The sequence below is a fragment of the Zingiber officinale genome, chromosome 2A (assembly GCF_018446385.1).
Source record: "Zingiber officinale cultivar Zhangliang chromosome 2A, Zo_v1.1, whole genome shotgun sequence".
Lineage (NCBI taxonomy): Eukaryota > Viridiplantae > Streptophyta > Magnoliopsida > Zingiberales > Zingiberaceae > Zingiber > Zingiber officinale.
The window spans coordinates 23,559,762-23,575,794 of NC_055988.1; the positions used below are offsets into that span (position 1 = coordinate 23,559,762).

General features: G+C 38.2%; 2 protein-coding genes across 2 annotated transcripts; both read right to left on the reverse strand.

Moving 5' to 3' along the window:
* Positions 1-6,693: 6,693 nt before the first annotated feature.
* Positions 6,694-7,592, reverse strand: LOC122044464 (probable glutathione S-transferase). Its single transcript, XM_042604933.1, has one exon. The coding sequence runs from the start codon at positions 7,590-7,592 to the stop codon at positions 6,861-6,863; it is 732 nt and encodes a 243-aa protein (XP_042460867.1). The 3' UTR covers positions 6,694-6,860.
* Positions 7,593-9,395: 1,803 nt separating this feature from the next.
* LOC122040938 (RNA-binding protein CP33, chloroplastic-like) lies at positions 9,396-12,758 on the reverse strand. The gene is made up of 4 exons (XM_042600426.1): positions 11,573-12,758; positions 11,378-11,479; positions 10,995-11,297; positions 9,396-9,770 (listed from the first exon to the last, which is right to left on the reverse strand). The coding sequence occupies exons 1-4, from the start codon at positions 11,990-11,992 to the stop codon at positions 9,645-9,647; spliced, it is 951 nt and encodes a 316-aa protein (XP_042456360.1). The 5' UTR covers positions 11,993-12,758; the 3' UTR covers positions 9,396-9,644.
* Positions 12,759-16,033: the final 3,275 nt, after the last annotated feature.

The following is a 16,033-nucleotide window of genomic DNA, read 5'->3' on the forward strand; positions in this document are numbered from 1 at the left end:
GTAATTAACCTAAGCTATATATATAAAAATCTAAGTCTTTATCTCATTCCTTTTTCCATTTCTCTCCTGATCCCTAAGTCGTCGACCACTTCATTACACAAGCGTAATGCCACCGCCACACCAGTTGCCCACAAGCTCACCACCGAAGCCTCTCTTCCTCTCCAACGTACCTCACCACCACTGACATCTAGTTGTGACATTTCCTCCTTTTTTCCACCTTTGATTTGAAGCCAATTGCCACGCCATCGGATCGTTGCGAGCACAAGCATCGCCACCCTTCGTTGACCAACCAACCGTTGCTACCTCTCCTCTACACCAACTCACCTCTGCAGCAGACACCGCTAGGCCTCTCCTCAGTAGCCATCGGACTATCCTATGACTGTCCGATCCTGACTTCAAATTTCACTGAAACCCTGGGTCGGACAAACGCCTAATATTCCCTTAACCGAAAACGCGCCCTCACTGGATCTCTCCTCCAGTTGCTTACCTTTACTTGCCATTTTGGACTTAGTTGATCTTGATTTTTTGATCCATCAGGTCTTCCTGCCATATGCCTAATCTGGACTTCAGCTGATAGTTTGGTCTTCCCTGACCTAACTATCTAGTCCCCTCTGACTCAGTTGGACTTCCTGCCAATTGTCTGGTCCTTTTGACCCAACTAGACTTCAGCCTGGTATGTGGTCCTTATCAAGTCTTTCAGTCCTGTACATTTGGTAATAATGTTAGACAACACAACATCTAACTTTAATATATTTGTCATTTATCAAAACATAAGTCAATTATTGGTGCTAACTTCACCAACAGTATAAAATATTATCACTAGGAGGTACTATCTAATCTGTTGAACAAGTATACCTCTAAGGCGTGATAAAAAGAGTCGGGGCTCCATTCTCTTTGGCTCAAGGGTGACCCCGTAAAGAAGGAGAAAGAAATAGGAGCTAACTAATGGAGGGGGGTGTGGAAATACTCGTATATGGTTTGAAAGAACTCAAGCATGGGAAAATGAAGGTTGTTGGATAGCTGGCTATAGAAGAAGGTGGTGAAACTTGTCGGTGGTAGGTGTGGACGTTGATCCAGCCTTGACATCCAGATTTTGTGGTACATAGTGACACCAAAGGTCAACCTTATCTCTTCTTGGTCATCTTTGGAAAAAGTTGATTTCATCGACTCGTACTAGGAGCTTGACAGTTCTCCAACGACCATTATCCCAACAGTAACAGAAGAAAAGGAGGATGGAAATGGGACTTACGACAGTGAAAGAAGTAGGAGTCTCGCAGCTGAAGGAGAGCAGCATAGGGAAACACAAATGAAGGTGATGAAAGCAACGTCACCTCTCTAAACCTAATATACTTATGCTTGCTTGGCTATGACTGTCAGATTCTGAATCCAAAAAGGTGGAATGGCTTTTAGACTATCAGATTGAGCACGTGGATCAACACAATCCGATTAATTATGAAGATTCGGATGACTCCTCGATCACCTCAGTCATTTAAATTACATTGATAGATATGACCTTGAAATGATATCATTGCAAGGATCTTGTCAATTAGAGTGGCATATGCACCTCAAAAACTGAGGTTGATAGAGCATGGTTGACCAACGCCTTGAAGGGGCTAAAAGCATATTGATATGACAACTCCATCCCGCCACACCACAACAATCTAGTCAGTCGGGCTCACCCTTCTTTCAATTAAATTCGATGGGAAGACTTGTGATGTGGAGAGTATCAACACCTTTCACGTATACCTAGAGGGTTAATATTCATGTTGAGATGAGGTCAAGTCAAGTTTGGTCAACGGTGGACCTAAGACGGGTGACAGGATGAATAACGTGGGACCCCTAAAGTCGGGGTCAAAGTTAAGAAAGTTGATTGGTGTGACGGTCAAAGTTAAGGAGGGGTCAACACTTACGGCTAGCACGGTCACATGTGTTGACTGAGTGGTATAACCAATCAGACCTTTGGTCCGATCGGATCCCAAGTTCCGCAGGTTCGATTGAACCCCAAGCTGTATTAGGCAATTCAGAGTTGAGTCATCTTGGTCTAATTGAATATGCTAGGTGTACGGCCTGACCGAACTCTTTGGCCGAGAGGAGGACGAATCCTCAAGAGGGTCATCATTCCTTAGTCAACCCGACCCCGTTGGCAAATGAGGTCCGATCGGATAATAGAGGAGACTCAGTTGGTGTACCATCAAAGCGCACATCAACCCAACAACCTAATATTCCTTTTTAATATTTTGTGTAACGGTTGTTAGAAAATTAAGGGAATATTCCTTTTGCAGTCTTTACAATGGAAATTTCTACCCTACAAAGCATAGAAGTGATGGGTCTATTTTCGAAAAGGTGTCAGAATGTTAGAATCATTAGTCCTTGTTTGAAAATACATCGATATTTGCACATAAAGAAAAAGTAACACTATATAAGAAGTTTCCTCCCAAAGGCGCATGTACACAATATTATGCACTCAAAACCTACTCTTCTTTTTTACTGTTCACTACATTCCATTCCCTCTCGACCACTTGTTTGACTTGAGAGTTGAAGTACATGCACTAAGAATCCCTCCCTGACTCGGTTGTTGACACTTTTTTCCCCTCTACGTTCTTTTTTGACACGCATGATCATTCGATGTCTTTTGCTTCCAGCTTAAAGTCTTCTCATAGTCAACATCAAACCACCTACCTAGCACACCATCTTTCCCGATTTCAGACAGGATTAACGGGTATCTTTCTAATTCATCTTGACTCGACCGATTCCTTCATATACTCCATTTGGCTTGGTCGATTCCTTTAGATACTCCATTCGACTTGACTTGACTGAATCTTTCAATTACTCCATTCAACTTGGCAATATCGGTCTCTTTCGGGTCAACCACTCGACTCAACCAAGAGTGGATCCGAGACGAGAAGTTCCACCATTCGGCTCGACCATGTCGATCCTTTCCGTTCGACCACTCTGCTCAAGCGAGAGTGAACCCAAAATGAGAAGTTCCACCACTCAATTCGGTCATGCCCAGCCGTCTTAGGTATATCAGGCCTTCGATACCAAGAGTGTGGTCCATATGAGAGGTAGGGGTTAACAGAACATGGGATGACATGACCCATATGGGTGCGTTTGGTTCAAGTTATCATGTATAACCTTGGTTATGTGATTACCAGGTAATCACATAACTAAGGTTATGGGGAATAAAACATAACCAAATGTTGTTTGGTTCAATCTAGATAATGCAACAAAAATATGTTCATTTGAAGGTTTTAATGAATAACCTAGTTTAGTATTTTACTAGATTACCCTTATTAATGAATAACCTAGTTTAGTTACAAAACCAACTATACATAATAATAATAATAATAATAATAATAATAATAATATTATTATTATTATTATTATTATTATTATTATTATTATTTAAACTCGGTTATATTTTACTATATTTTCATGTTTTTTTATTTATATATATATTTTTATTTTTTTTATGTTTTTTAATTAATTTATTTATTTTTATTTTTTAAGTTTTTTTTTATTTTTTTTACTTTTTTATTTTTTATTTTTAGGTTTTTTTATTTTTTAGGGTTTTTTATTATTTTTTATTTTTTAAATTTTTTATGTTTTTTATATTTTTTTTATGTTTTTTGTATTTTTTAAAATTTTTTAATGTTTTTTCTATTTTTTTTAAATTTTTTTTAATGTTTTTTCTATTTTGTAAAAGTTTTTTTTTACCATTTTAAATTTTTTTATTATTTTATATTTTTTTACAATTTTTTTTATTTTTTTTTTATATTTTTCATTTTTTTCTTTACATTTTATTTTTTTCACGTTTTTCTTTTATCCGAGGGTATTTTAAGTAAAAAAAATCGATAACCCCGGAATCAAGAAAACCTCAGTTTTCTGAGGTTTTCTGATTCCTGATTGCATGTCCCTTTTGCTGACGTGTCGGGCATGGAACATTACTCGGGAATCATCGATTACCTAAACCAAACAGAGTTTTTATTGATAACCTTGGATGGATAACCAAGGTTATCAAGGATAACCTTCAACCAAACGCACCCATAGAATATGTGATGACATGAGTAACATATCATGGTATGACAGGACCCACATTTATATGATGCATTCTAAACTTGTACCAAAGGTTCCATCAATTGGGGTATAGAAACTTAAAGAAGTTAAACTTGCCAATATCTAATGCATGTTGCTTAAACTTGGACCCCCTTTTTACTTAAAGATATTAAACTTGCCATGTTGCTAAAGGATATTCCAAAATCTTGATCCTTACTCACACTTGTCAATATCTAATGCATCATGGAAGAAGTTATAATTGTTTTTGTCTTTGACTAGTTACTACTCACTCAAAGGTAGAATGATTATATTATGGAAGTTGATGAAGGCTATCTAAAATAGCTTAAATTGTGATTGTTTGAAGAATAATTTGGGTACTTTCTCATGTAGTCAATCTTTTTTTTTTAAATAGTTAAACTATATAGAGTTTCACAAAATATTTGATCTTACCAAGATCCCAAGTTGGTCATTTTTACACACATTATATAGAAAACTTAGTTCTTTACTTCAATTTAGTTGTCACCATCAGTTTGAGAAATATCTCAAGAAACTTAGTTGATAAAAATCTTTGTCAATATAATTTTTTTTGTTAACTGATGCTAAATTTGTTTACTCATGCAAATCAAATACCATTTAGACTCTTTGAGGTGGCGTATGTTTGCAATTCAACTACTTTCTTGATCCAAGTTTTCTTTCTATCACTCAAAACATTATCAGTAATGTCAAAAGACAAGTAAAAAACTCATATATATATATATAACAATTAATAAGCACATGAAAAATGATAAGTATAGATATATTGTTTAATAAACAATGAAGCCTAATGCTTACAGAGAAAGATTTTATTTGGATTCCATGTAGGAATTCTTTCCTTCAGTCATCATGGCAAACTCAAGCCTCAATTAAATTGACGTTCATAATTCTTTCAATAATTAATGAAAATACTTACAAGACAATGTTTTAAGAGAATTTGTATTTCATTTATCTTTAACTTGTGTCTTATTAGATAAAGATTCAAGGACAAATTATAGAATGATACTTTATATGTTTCTCGTTTGGTATGATTTTTAATCTTTTAAATTATATTTATTAGGTTTATATTTTCATTGTATAATTTACTTATACAAATTTATTGATCGTATTTGTAGGTGACAGGTACTTGGATTTTGCATATGATGGTTGAAGATGGTTGATAGTAAATTAGTTGAGTTTTTATTTTATAAGACTTTGTTAGCTTTAAAAATCAATGATTTGTTAGGATTAAGTTAGCATTGGATTCAATACTTTTACATTAGTATTGAATTTGTACTTTTGTGATGATGGGATGAATTGTGATGATATGGTGAATGAATTAGATATTTTGGATATAAAATGTTTCTATTCTTATTGTGGTGAATTGTGATGATAGTTAAATTGTGATGATGTATAACTTTTTCTATTACGTGATGAATGTTTTGTATTCTTAATAAATATTAGTAATTTATTGTGGTGTATTCTAAATGTTTCTATTTAATGCTTTTATAAAATATTATAATTGATATTTAATAATGTCATTATTGATTATATAAGATGACAGTTTAAAATACTCTTATAAATTATCATTACTAACATATTTTATTGTCCTTATATAAAAATTTAAAACATTATAATTGTCAATATAAATTAGTTTAGATGACATTTATATTTGTCCTTATTTAGATAATAAAAAGGCATGCATAAATGTTCATGAAATATTTTTTTCCTAACATTTTCGATTGTAATTATATTCCTATAATTAAGACACTTTTAAAGTTAGTATAAATATTTTATAATGACATTATATAAATGTCAGGAATACTAGAGGATCTATGCTAACACCGCATTTCAATACATTTTTTTGATGGTGTTATCATAGCTTTAGTGTCACTAAAAATATACTATAAGGATATTTATGTGTGTCCTTAAAAATCTTAATTCTAGTAGTGGAGGTAGTGAAATATATATTAAAAGGTAATTCATCTTAAAAAAGAGTCATGCGTACATAAAATCCTCAAAATTTCCTGTTCGTCTTTAACACTTCTTCTTACTGCCTGATTTGAAGGTTGGAGTGATTTAGTTAGGACATCCGACCTCCATTCTAATTTTCTTTTAAATTTTGCAAGAAATCAAAGATCTTCCCCTACACTAGTTGCCTCCATCAATACCATGATTTCAATCAGCCCGATTTTTCCCCTGCACTAGGTGACTTCATCAATACCGGAGACAGTTGTTTGGTGATTGATCCGTCGATGGTCTCCGACAAGGACGGACGGTCTCACGCAGCAACAACATACATAACAAATTTATAAATAAAAGTCTTTCACCCTATTAATACATATAAATATAAAGGGTTCGTCTGAACTGTCAAACTGCTCACGCAGCAGCATCTTACGTAACAAAATTGTAAATTGTGTATACAGAGGTTGAGTGAAAGAACACAAGGCAACAAAGGATCACTGAGCCCATGCATGCCTGCCTCCCTCCACGTTCGTCTGCCAAACCCTGTCAGATTTCTTCATCAACTCCAATATTGATACCAAATTATTCAAACGCCCTTTGATTACTACTATTATACAAATGATTTTCATTCACCCTCGAATTTCTGAAAGAAAAATATTGTTTAGTTTCAAAAACTATTTTATTTCGTTTCCTTCCATTTATCGAAACGTCGAAAGCTGAGATAAGTGAAAAGATTTGGGGCGAAATGGAATTGTCTCAGCCCAATGATCCTTCACTGATTACCATAAACAAGACGCATAGCACGACAGAAACAGAGGACGTAGTTTCTAATTGACAGCCACATTGTCGTCGGCGGTGCCGCCGAGCATCATCTGTCGGACGGCGTTGGCGTACTCGAGTAGCTTGTCGATCGGAGGGATCGTCTCCCTCACCTCCCTCTGCTCCTCGAAGTCCCTCAGCCAGGCGTGGAAGCGCGGGAACGCCTCGGGGTCCACCAGCTTCACTTCCATCGCCTCCTCGAAGACGGCGAGCCAGTAGGAGCCGCAGCCGAGGACGACGTCGAGGAGCCCAATCTCGTCGCCGCCGAAGAACCGCCTCCCCTCGAACGCGCCGCCTCCGCCCATCTCTCTCTCCAGCAGCTTCAGGTTCTGATGCACCTGTTCGACGGCGGCCTTCCGTCCGTCCCCGGGGCAGGAGGAGAAGACGGCGGCGACGGAGGGGGCGAGCTTGTCGTCGGCGAAGTGGGACCAGAAGCGGGCGGCGGCGCGGTCGCAGGGGTCGGAGGGGAGGAGAAGGCGCCCGCGGGGCCACGTCTCGTCCAGGTACTGGAGGATGACGACGGAGTGGAGGACGGCGCGGCCGCGGTGGAGGAGGACGGGGAGGCTCCCGTAGACTGGGTTGTGGAGGAGAACGGCGGGGGAAGGGCGGAGGGGGTCTTCTTCCTGGTACTCGAAGGGCAACCCCTTGAGCTTGAGGGCGAGCTGGACGCGGTGGGTGTGGGAGTCGGCCCAGGAGCCGAGCAGCTCGAGATCGAAGGCGGTCGGAGGTTGCTGATCCATGAACCGATGAACGATGGAGCTGGAGATGGAGATTGTGGCTCTTCGACCCTTCTTTATACACTATCAAACCAAGATTGAATTGATCTTCGGCTCTGGGATTGCACGTGGAGTGAGTCAGGTGGTGGAGCAGGGGCTTGTCAGGGAAGGCATGCAGGAGCGCGGAGGGAGTCCATTGAAGTGTGTGTTCTGTTCTGTGGTAATTAGGGGTGTGTCTGTACTCGGGCCCGCATAAAGGACAGTAAGCGGGTGCATCATGAGGTCATCATGCACCTCCCATTCAAAGTCAACTTGAATTCTAAGCACGCATGGCGTTCAGGCGCATTTACAATTAGCCAGGTACGGACGGAAGAAGAGAATCCGAGGCAATCTGGCAAATTAATGTGGTGGGGCGACGCAATTGTATGTGATCATGAACCTGAGACACATTCCTTTGGACTCCGCCATGATTACGTGTCGGTACCAAAATTACGTGTAAAGCGTCACATCCCAGGCTGTCTTTGTTTAAACTCAACTTAATCAAGGAATAGTAAAAAACATATTTTTTTAATTTGTTATTAAAAGAGGTTTTTTTATGTTTTACCTGTTATAACATCTATTTTGAGGATTTATAAAATTTTTAAAGAAGTTTGTAAACTAATGGACGTGATGTTTGAGGTTCTTGTTTTAAGAACCATAGTGAAAATTTTAAAATTAATCTTTTTAAAATTGAGAATGTGGGGTCAGGTTAAAAGAAACATTAACTAAAAATTATACGATATTAAATAATAATAATAATAATAATAACTAAAATGTGTTATTTAATAAATGTGAAGTTTTTTATGATAATGATGAGACTAATAAATTTTTATATATTTGGTGTGATATCAAGATATATTAAAATTTAAAATATATATTTATAATTCTAACGGTTAAAGATGTCCTAAAATCATAACTGCTATGCAGTATGTCATAATTTCTACATAATAGTTAATTTTATAACTATTATTTATAACCGCTATTAGATGATATCTAGTACAATATGATATAATACCATTCGACGAACACCTTTTACTGGGTATTTTTTAAAGAGTAATATTAAATTGGCTAAAATCTTATTAGTAAAAATATATTTTTAAGATTATTATTAAGGATGTCCAAATAAAATTATTTTTTATATTAATAATTAATTATAATTTAAATGACATATATTATAATTTATTTTCTAACGGATCTAACCTAACAAGATTTATCATTTTTAAAATTATTTTTTTAAAGAGTTATTTTAGCTTGGCTTACTGCGCACGTCAGTGTTTCGTGCGTGCATCGGTGCATGGCACAGTGGCGTTAGCTTTACCGCACGCACAATTCACAAAACTCCTCAGCCTCACCGCAAACAGCAATGGCCACTGGCAGTCCTCCACTGTCCGACTGCAGGAGCTGTTCTACTGGGAGACGATAGACGGTGCGACTCAGGCCAGAGTACTAGTTAGAGATCCACGCAGGGATGTGCAGTGGTACACGCATGTGGACTCGGGGTAGCCCTAAGTCAGTCACAAAGGTCTGCAGGACTCACATGGATCACAGGGCTCAAGGAGTCGAAAGGGTTAAGCCAAATGATAACACAGAAGGAAAAAATTGACTAGATTTATGGGGTGGTACAATCTGAGCTGTCTTCTTTGTGTTTTGTCACTGTCCGAATGTCTCTCTTTTAATGGGGTTGTGTGTACATTTGGGAAAAGGATGAGGAGAAAAAGGTGGGGGAGGAATAAGGGGAAGATGTAACTCATCATGGATGGGGATGAAAACTTTGAGACAACAAAGGAATGTTAGTCTATGAGATTTATTGTTTCAAATTTGAAAACAAACTTCATTGTCTTTCTTGTCTTTGTTTGAGAACCTCAATAGGAAGCTCTTCTTCCATGGTAAATTTGAGAAGCTTGACAACAGCTTTTGATTGTAGATCGACTACAACATAAGTGGAACCAAGTTTGTCAACAGCCTTAAGTAACATCTCCACCCTACAAGTACTCAGACCATACACCGGAGTTGACGCGAAGTCGATGCAGCCTCAACTCAGTAGCTCAGACTCGGCTCCGATGGACTTCCTTGATGCTCCTTCTCGCCTCCTGATTCTTCTGAAATACTGATAGAAGGCCTTCCTTGTGCAACACTCAGGCGCAGAGGTCGACCTTCAACCTCCTGTATCATTGTCAAAATTGACTCTTTCACCATATGACAATTGGATTTGCCCTATGAAAACACACATCACCCACCCTGCTTAAGGCTATCCATCTTACCCTATTACCTAAAGATGTGATAGAGATGAAGCAAGAATTTTGCGCCCTAGGCAGTCCTAACCTTGCCATGCTTCTTGCCTAATCTCTCTGTGCCCATTAGCTTCACGTGAACAAGTACAAAAACTATATACACCCTCCTAAATGAGAAATATTTTGGCATGGAATGGGTTCCATCCTAATTCAATATGATAGCAACCCTAGACCTATAGATTTAAGTGATGACAGACACGAGGAGACCTATTGAAGTTAGGATGCTCCATGCTCATTACTAATACGGCCATTGATTTTGAAATGGAATGTGCTCCATCACAATTCAACATCATTAGTGACGATGGACATGAGGAGACTATTGAAGCTAGGATGTTCCATGCTCATTACTAATATGAATATTGATTTTGAAATGGAATGTTCTCCACCCGATCAACATCTAAGTGATGACGGATATGAGGGAACCTATTGAAGCTAGGATGTTTCTATGCTCATTACTAATACGATCATTGATGTTGAAATGGAATGTGCTCCACCCCAATTCAACACCATACATCTAAGTATGATGGACATGAGGAGATCTATTGAAGCTAGGATGCTCCATGCTCATTACTAATGCGATCATTGATTTTGAAATGGAATGTGCTCCACCCCAGTTCAACGTCATATATATAAGTGACGACAGACAAGAGGAGATCTATTGAAGCTAGGATGCTCCATGCTCATTACTAAAGCTATCATTGATTTTGAAATGGAATGTGATCCACCCTGGTTCAACATCATACATCCAAGTGACGACGGACATGAGGATACCTATTGAAGCTAGGATGCTCCATGCTCATCACAAATACGATCATTGATTTTGAAATGGAATGTGCTCCACCCCAATTCAACATCATACATTTAAGTGATGACGGACATGAGGAGACTTTATTGCAGCTAGGATGCTCCATGCTCATTAGTAATACGATCATTGATTTTGAAATGGAATGTGCTCCACCCCAATTCAACATCAATGCAGAGGAAAATGATGGAATGTAAAATTCCTGCCCAAATCTTGAACCCCTTTCTACCCAAATTTCACCCTTCTTTATACAGTAAACAAAATAACAGGAAGCAAAAGAATATGGAATCATACCACTCCGTTCATAGCCTCAATTGCAGCTTGGCAATCCTCATCAGACGCGAAGGTGACAAATCCAAATCCCCTTGACTGACCCGTATTGCGATCGAAGATGACCTTAGCGCCCAGCAGGCCCCGCTGGGAAGCGAATGCGTCCCAGAGAGCCTGCGAGGTGAGATTCCATCCGAGGTTGCCGGCGTAGACCTTGTAAGGGCTGTCGACGTAGCCGCGAGACCGCATTCTCTGGCCAAGCACTTCCCTCTCCGCTCCTCTAGGCACCTCCGGGAAGTTCACCTTCACCTTCCGGCCGCCCGCTAACTGCGTTCATCATTCGCATCAATATCGATATCCAGAAGAAGTAAACATCGAGAAGGAACAGAAATTGCAATTCGACTCACGGAGCCATCGAACATTCGGATGGCCTCCTCGGCCTCCCCGACGCTGGCCATAGTCACGAATGCGAACCCACGGCTGCGATCCGTGACCCGATCGTACACTACCTGAAGCGGATTCCGCATAGAGAAGAAGGATTAGGTCAATGCCTAAATTAGTTAGGCACGGCGAGTGACGGAGAGGAAAGGCGCAGTAGGAACCTCGACAGCGTCGACAGTGCCGGCCTCGCTGAAGATTTCGGCAAGCTGGTCGCCGGTCATGGAGTAGGGTAGGTTTCCGACATAAAGCCGCCCGACGTCCTGCTGAAGGGATCCGGATCTCGAGCTAGCTCTTGACTTACTCAACACTTGCTCCTGCTCTTCCTCCTCTTCTTCAAGTAGTCCTCCGTAGTCCTCCTCGTCGCTGGAGAAGGAAGCAGCGGCCGCGGCGGAGGCGGAGATGTGGGGCAGCGACGAGAAGAAGGAGAGGGAAGGGAGGGGAAATAGGAGGGCTTTCCGGATCGAGGATGACGACAGAGGTGGGGGAAGAGGGTGTCGACGGCGATGGTTCTGCGGCAGGGAATGGGAGGAAAGGGCCGGGAGGCCGTGGACGGAGCAGCGGAGGCAAGTTGCGGTGGTCATTCTTTCGGGGGCTAAACTTAAGCGCCGGCGGAGCAGCACAGCATTCTTATCGTCTATGGATCGTGGGCGAATTACAGGCCCACGGCCCTTCTGAGTGATCCCAGCCACCCATCAGAACGACGCACGAATCGTGATCGCAGCCATCCATTAGAGCCATCCATTAAGCTCGCGCTTCCAACGGAGGAGACAGAGACGACGGCGGCGGCTTCCCCCTTCCATTAGGTTCATTGTTGTCTTCGACGGCCCTGCGATCCGTGAAATCTCCAGAAGAAACCTCTTCCGGTTGTTCGAAGGGTTCCTCCTAGTTGTCAGAGCCCTTTCACTCTCCATTGGCTTTATGATCTAAGTTCTCGACATCGGTCTCTTGTTCCTCCGGAGGGTCGTCGCCGCATTCCTCTATGGCATCTGCGACGCCTCCAATTGCATCCCCCTTAGTAGATCGCTCAACCCTCGTCTGCAGGAGTTGTTGATTGGCACTTCGTTTGCGTCTCCAGCGTATTCGCACTCACCTCCGATCTGGGCTAGGTGCCCGCGCAGCTCGTCGATGATGGCATTCGCCTCTACAAACTCCCTCCCCCGGACAACACAAGCATCGAAGCAGTTGCATACACCTCGGACGTTGCCACCGCCGTCGCCAATTGCGCCATCGGCACGGAGGTCGCCGTCACAAACTCTGACAAACCGCCCAGATGTGGAAATGCCTAGAAAAAGAGAAAGGGTACCTGGACGGACAAAAAACACGAATTCGACTGCGACTCCTCTCTAACTGGATGGGCTGAGAAGGGGGCGAAGGCTGGGAGACCAACGCTAGAAAAAAAAAAAAAAAAAATGGAACTATAGCAAGTCCACGGATATGGCGGATGGTAAATATAAATACATAATTGAAAGCGCATAGTTAGGCCATTAACTCCAGATAATAACACTCCGAGAATCAAACCCTGGACCTTTCGACCACGAAATCATGCACTCCCAGCTGTACTACGTCCTGAGAAACAACGCTAGAGCATTGCTTAGTAGTATCTCTAAAATTTAAAATAAATCATCTATTATATTAAATTTAAATTATTATTGTTCACTACACTCTACAGTTATTTTAAAAATTTTATTATCTTTATTTATTATTATTTTTTTCTCTTTTTTATTTTTTATTATTTTAATTATTTATTATCTCTATATATGTAATATCTACTTTTTCTCCCTCGTCACCACCATGCCGCCTCCATACTACTCTCAGTTAAGCTCCGACAACCCCACAACAACTCTCCCTATCTTTCCCTGTGTTTCATTACCAGCACGACCGCTTGTTGTTCTCTCTGCACACAAGCTTCGCTATTGCTATCGAGTTCATCGGAATGGACACCACCATTGGAGTCTTTGCACACCACTAGAGCCAATGTCACTTTGACACACCGCCGGCGAAAGAAAGTCACGAGTAGCCGTTGGTATTAGGGATAAAATTGAAACAACATATGGCTGAGTTCCCTTCCCCTTCCTTATATTCCAATCGGAGTATAAGAAATTGTGTTGATTCCTTAGCATATAAGTGTAAAAATTACTCTGCTCTCTCCTTCCCCTATGTAACTCACTCCATCCCAAATAAGGGGTTAAAATTCTCCTTCCCTTTTCCTTACCTCCTCCCAAGAAGAGCTTAATAAGTTGATGTGACAAATAGCAATGCATGGAAGACCAAACGATTTCAATTTTGTATATCACTGTTCACTCTTCCACCTCATTAATATGGAAGGTAAGCCGGTTCGATACCACATAAAATTTTCATCCATAATCAAAATAAATCAAAAAAATATTCACGATGATCTATCTAAACGACTAGTATTTTTAGGGTTATCATCACAAAAATTACTACAGTAGACTGAAACTAGAATTCAAACCCTAGTTAACCCCAGCTACCAATTTTATATCTTACTTTTGGAATATAAGGTGAAACCGTCATTTTAATAACCCAACCCACTCTCTTTATAAGGGAATAAATTATAAGGACATTTATCATAGCACAATAATTTATTAAAAATGGCCCCACTAGTACAAATATCAACGGCTAATTAATTTATAGGAAGCTATGAAAAAAAGATAAATCCATTATCTTAAGATTTTCTTAGTTTTGATCCATAAATATAAAGAAAGGTAAATATAGATACATAGACATTAGATACATGAGATCTTATCATTACACTAGAGACATCATACCTCCACGAATTTCAAACACATGAGATCTTATCATTACGCAAAGATATCACAACCCCATTGTTTTGCGCTATACTCTGAGACTTATGAGAAACTATGAAACTTACTATAAATGGGGTATTAGTTGAATAATTTTTATTTTATATCTAAATTGGTCAACCTTTAAATCTTATATCAATTATGATAAACTACTTCGATATGTAAAAATTTTATAATTTTTTCAGAAAAAAATATTATCGAATTTAAGGGGGTGTTTGGTTGATGGGTTTAGGAATGAGGGAATTGAATGATAGTAAAAGATAGTGTTAGAATTGTGAGTTTGAGAATGACATTTTGGGAATGATTACTAGATTTATGGGAATCAACCAAACCCATATAACTTGATGGATTTCATTTCCATTCCTATTCCCATTCCACCTTACTATCAAACTCATATCCATAGTCATTCCCATCATTTAACCAAACACCCCCTAAATGTATCGAATCTAAACGAATATTTAGACAATTTCAAAAAATTCAACGATGTCCCAAATATATTTGGATGAGAGCTGTTTCCCACCTCCCCTAATATCCTCACCTCTCGACCCCACCTAATTCTTTACCTTTATATCCTTTCCGTATTCTCACATTCATGTTTTTTTTTAAGTTTTGTTTCTTTTGTTTTTATTGGTTTTGTTCTTTTTTAATCAATTTTGTTATCCATTTTTTTTTATCAATTTTATTCTTTTTGAATAATTTATTTTTTATTATATGTTTATAATCTTTTATTTATTGTTTAGTTGTAGATTTTAGGAGTTATTATTTATAAAAAATTTTAAAAGTATAAAAATTTTAAAAACGACATAGCACATACGGTGAGCACATAATATCTCTCGTGTAATAGTTATGGATTGATTCTCAGGCTCGAATAATTTTTTTTTCAAATGAAGAGTACATATAATAATACATAAAAAAAAATGCACGAAAATATATATATGTCAAGGATTGGAAGGGGGATAATTTAAAGGGAGATGAGTGTTTTGACATGTGTTAAGGATGTGGGTAATTTAAAAATAGTGAGAAGGCTTACGAATATTTTTTTTTTCAAATGAAAAGTACATGTAATAATACATAAAAAAAAAATACACAAAAATATATATGTCAAGGGTTGGAAGGGGGATAATTTAAAGGGAAATGAGTGTTTTGACATGTGTTAAGGATGTTGGTAATTTAAAGATAGTGAGAAGTTCTGACATGTATCATATGTCAAGAATTAGAGGAGGTAATTTTAAGAGAGGGGAGGTTCTGACATGTATTAAGTGTTGAATAAGGATAATTTAAGTGTCGAATTAGGAAAGTAATTTAAAGAAAGGAAGAGATTCTGACTATTGTAAAAATTATATAAAATAAAAAAATTTGATAAAAATATTAATAAAATTGATTAAAAAAATAAAACTAAATAAAAATTAAATAAAATTGGGAAAAAATAGGAGTATAAAATAAAAAAATTGATGAAAAAAATAAAAAATAAAACTAAATAAATTTTTTTTAAAAAAAAGTAAACTAAAGAAGTTAGGGGTATAAAGATTATTTATATGGGAGATAAAATCTAAAAAGGGAGGTGGGCTATGTGAAAGGAGGTGGGAGAATAAATTTATAAAACTTAAATTAAAATTTAAAAATATATAAGTATTGATGAAAATAATAATAAACAAATTTAATTAAAAAAATAAATCTAAATAAAAATTAAATAGAATTAAAAAATAAAAGTAAATAAAAATTAAATAAAATAAAAAAAATTATATAAGTATATGAAAAAATAATAAATAAAATTAATTTAAACAATAAAATAAATAAAAA